This window comes from Bipolaris victoriae, assembly GCF_000527765.1.
Source record: "Bipolaris victoriae FI3 unplaced genomic scaffold scaffold_401, whole genome shotgun sequence".
NCBI lineage: Eukaryota > Fungi > Ascomycota > Dothideomycetes > Pleosporales > Pleosporaceae > Bipolaris > Bipolaris victoriae.
The window spans coordinates 1-2,295 of NW_014574991.1; the positions used below are offsets into that span (position 1 = coordinate 1).

At 26.9% G+C, this 2,295-nt stretch overlaps 1 protein-coding gene across 1 annotated transcript; it reads left to right on the plus strand.

Moving 5' to 3' along the window:
• Window positions 1–605: 605 nt before the first annotated feature.
• Window positions 606–2,236, plus strand: COCVIDRAFT_116997 (hypothetical protein; the record flags this gene model as incomplete). Its single annotated transcript, XM_014694504.1, has 2 exons — window positions 606–690; window positions 1,845–2,236. Coding segments are annotated over 2 exons (477 nt in total), but the record flags the coding sequence as incomplete, so codon positions are not given.
• Window positions 2,237–2,295: the final 59 nt, after the last annotated feature.

The window sequence follows — 2,295 nt, forward strand, 5'->3', positions numbered from 1 at the left end:
GGGGGGGAAAAAAACTAATTTTATACTTATAGTAAAACATAATCATTATATATGTTTAAATATCAAACAATATTAAGCCCTCTTGACCAATTTGAAATAAGAAACTTATTTAGTATAGATACACCATTATTAGCAAATATGAACCTATCTATAACTAATATAGGGTTATATATGACTATAGCTGCTTTCATAGCTTTCTATTTTAGTATTTTAGCTACTAACCACTCAAAAATTACTCCAAACAAATGATCTTTAAGTCAAGAAACATTATATGCAACTATACACAGTATTGTTGTAAACCAAATTAACAACAAAAATGGGCAAGCTTACTTCCCATTTATGTACACATTATTTATTTTTATTTTAATAAATAACTTAATAGGAATGGTTCGCGAACAATACCTTTATAACAGTATTAATAACAATAATGATTTTAAAATTATAAGCCAGAGGTGTAAAAGAGATAATGGTTTAAACTAAATAGTGTTAGTTTAATCACGAGTAATTGAAAAGTTCCAAATAAAAAAGCCGCCCGGGTGAGGGTTAATTTATATTCTACTCTTTCTGATAATAATCATCTAAATAAAGATAGCTCCTCTCTTGTTATTAATCCTCATTATCTAACGGGATTTATAGACGGTGAAGGTTGTTTTAATATTTCTATCCTTAAAAACAATGAATTATCAACAGGTTGACAAATTATCCCTACATTTCAAATATCTTTACATGCTAAGGATAAAGAGTTGTTAGAGTTAATTCAGAAATCATTAGGTGTAGGTCGTATTTATAAACACGGCCCGGACTCTTTTTATTATCGTATCTTTGGTTTAAATAATTTAAGCGTAATAATAAAACATTTAGACAGTTTTCCTTTACTTACTCAAAAACAAGCGGATTATATTTTTTTTAAGCAGGTTGTTGAATTAATGAATATAGGAGAACATTTAACTCAACCAGGAATTTTGAAAATAATAAATCTAAAGGCTTCTATTAATAGAGGTTTACCGGATAAATTAAAGGAAGAATGATTAAATATTACTCCTGCTAATAGACCTACGGTTTTATCTAGCCCTATAAAGGATAAGCAATGACTAGTAGGTTTTGTAGAGGGAGAAGGGTCTTTCCAAATTGTTACTCAAAAAATAAAAGATAAAATAATAGTATCTTTAAGGTTCACTTTGACTCAACATATTCGTGATAATATATTAATGAAGAGTTTGGTGGAATATTTAGGCTGCGGTAGATATATTACTACAGCTAATCGAAAAGAAGTTTATTTTACTGTTTCTAACAAGAAGGATATAAACAATATTATTATACCTTTATTTCAGAAATATCCCTTATTAGGTTCTAAACAACAAGATTTCTTGGATTTTGTTAAAGTATCCGAATTATTAAAATCTAAAGCTCATCTTACTGAAAAAGGGTTAGAACTGATTAATGCTATTAAAAGTGATAGGGCCATTAGAATAAAAAACCCTTCCAAGAACGAAAAATAGAAAATATCTAAACTTACTCTTACTTATATTAAATTATCTTATTTATAACCATTATCTTATTTATAACCATTATCTTGTTTATAATTATTATGCATTATTCCTATTGCACTCTGTATGGAAAGGTTAAAAGGAGCCTACATATATATATTACCCAAACATTTAGCTTAACTAATTTAAAAAACAAAAGTATCAGACTATATTCTTCAAATAATTCTAAATATCCTAGATATAACCTTAATAACACCTATTATCTTAACCCTTATTATATTACAGGTCTTGTAGATGCAGAGGGTTGTTTTACAACATCTATCTATAAAGATTGTAGAATGAAAACAGGATGACAAGTTAAACCTATATTTCAACTTAATTTACATAAAAAAGATCTAAAAATCTTAGAAGCTTTACAAAAAACATGGGGTGTAGGTAAAATATATAAACATGGTCAAGATTCATTTATGTATCGTGTTAGTTCTTTGAAGAATTTAAGAGTAATAACAACTCATTTCGATAATTATCCTTTAATAACCCAAAAATTAGCAGATTACCTGTTATTTAAACAATCTATTGATTTAATACAGGAAAAGTTACATTTAACTGAAAAAGGTTTACTAACATTAGTTGGTATAAAATCTGTATTAAATTGGGGTTTATCTGAAAAATTTAAAGAAACATTTCCTAATTTGATACCCGTAGTAAGACCAAAGGTTGATATTTCAGAAATAAAAGATGTTTATTGACTAGTTGGGTTTGTTTTGTTTTTTTTGACGTTATTTCTTTCAGAAATAACTAAAAAAAA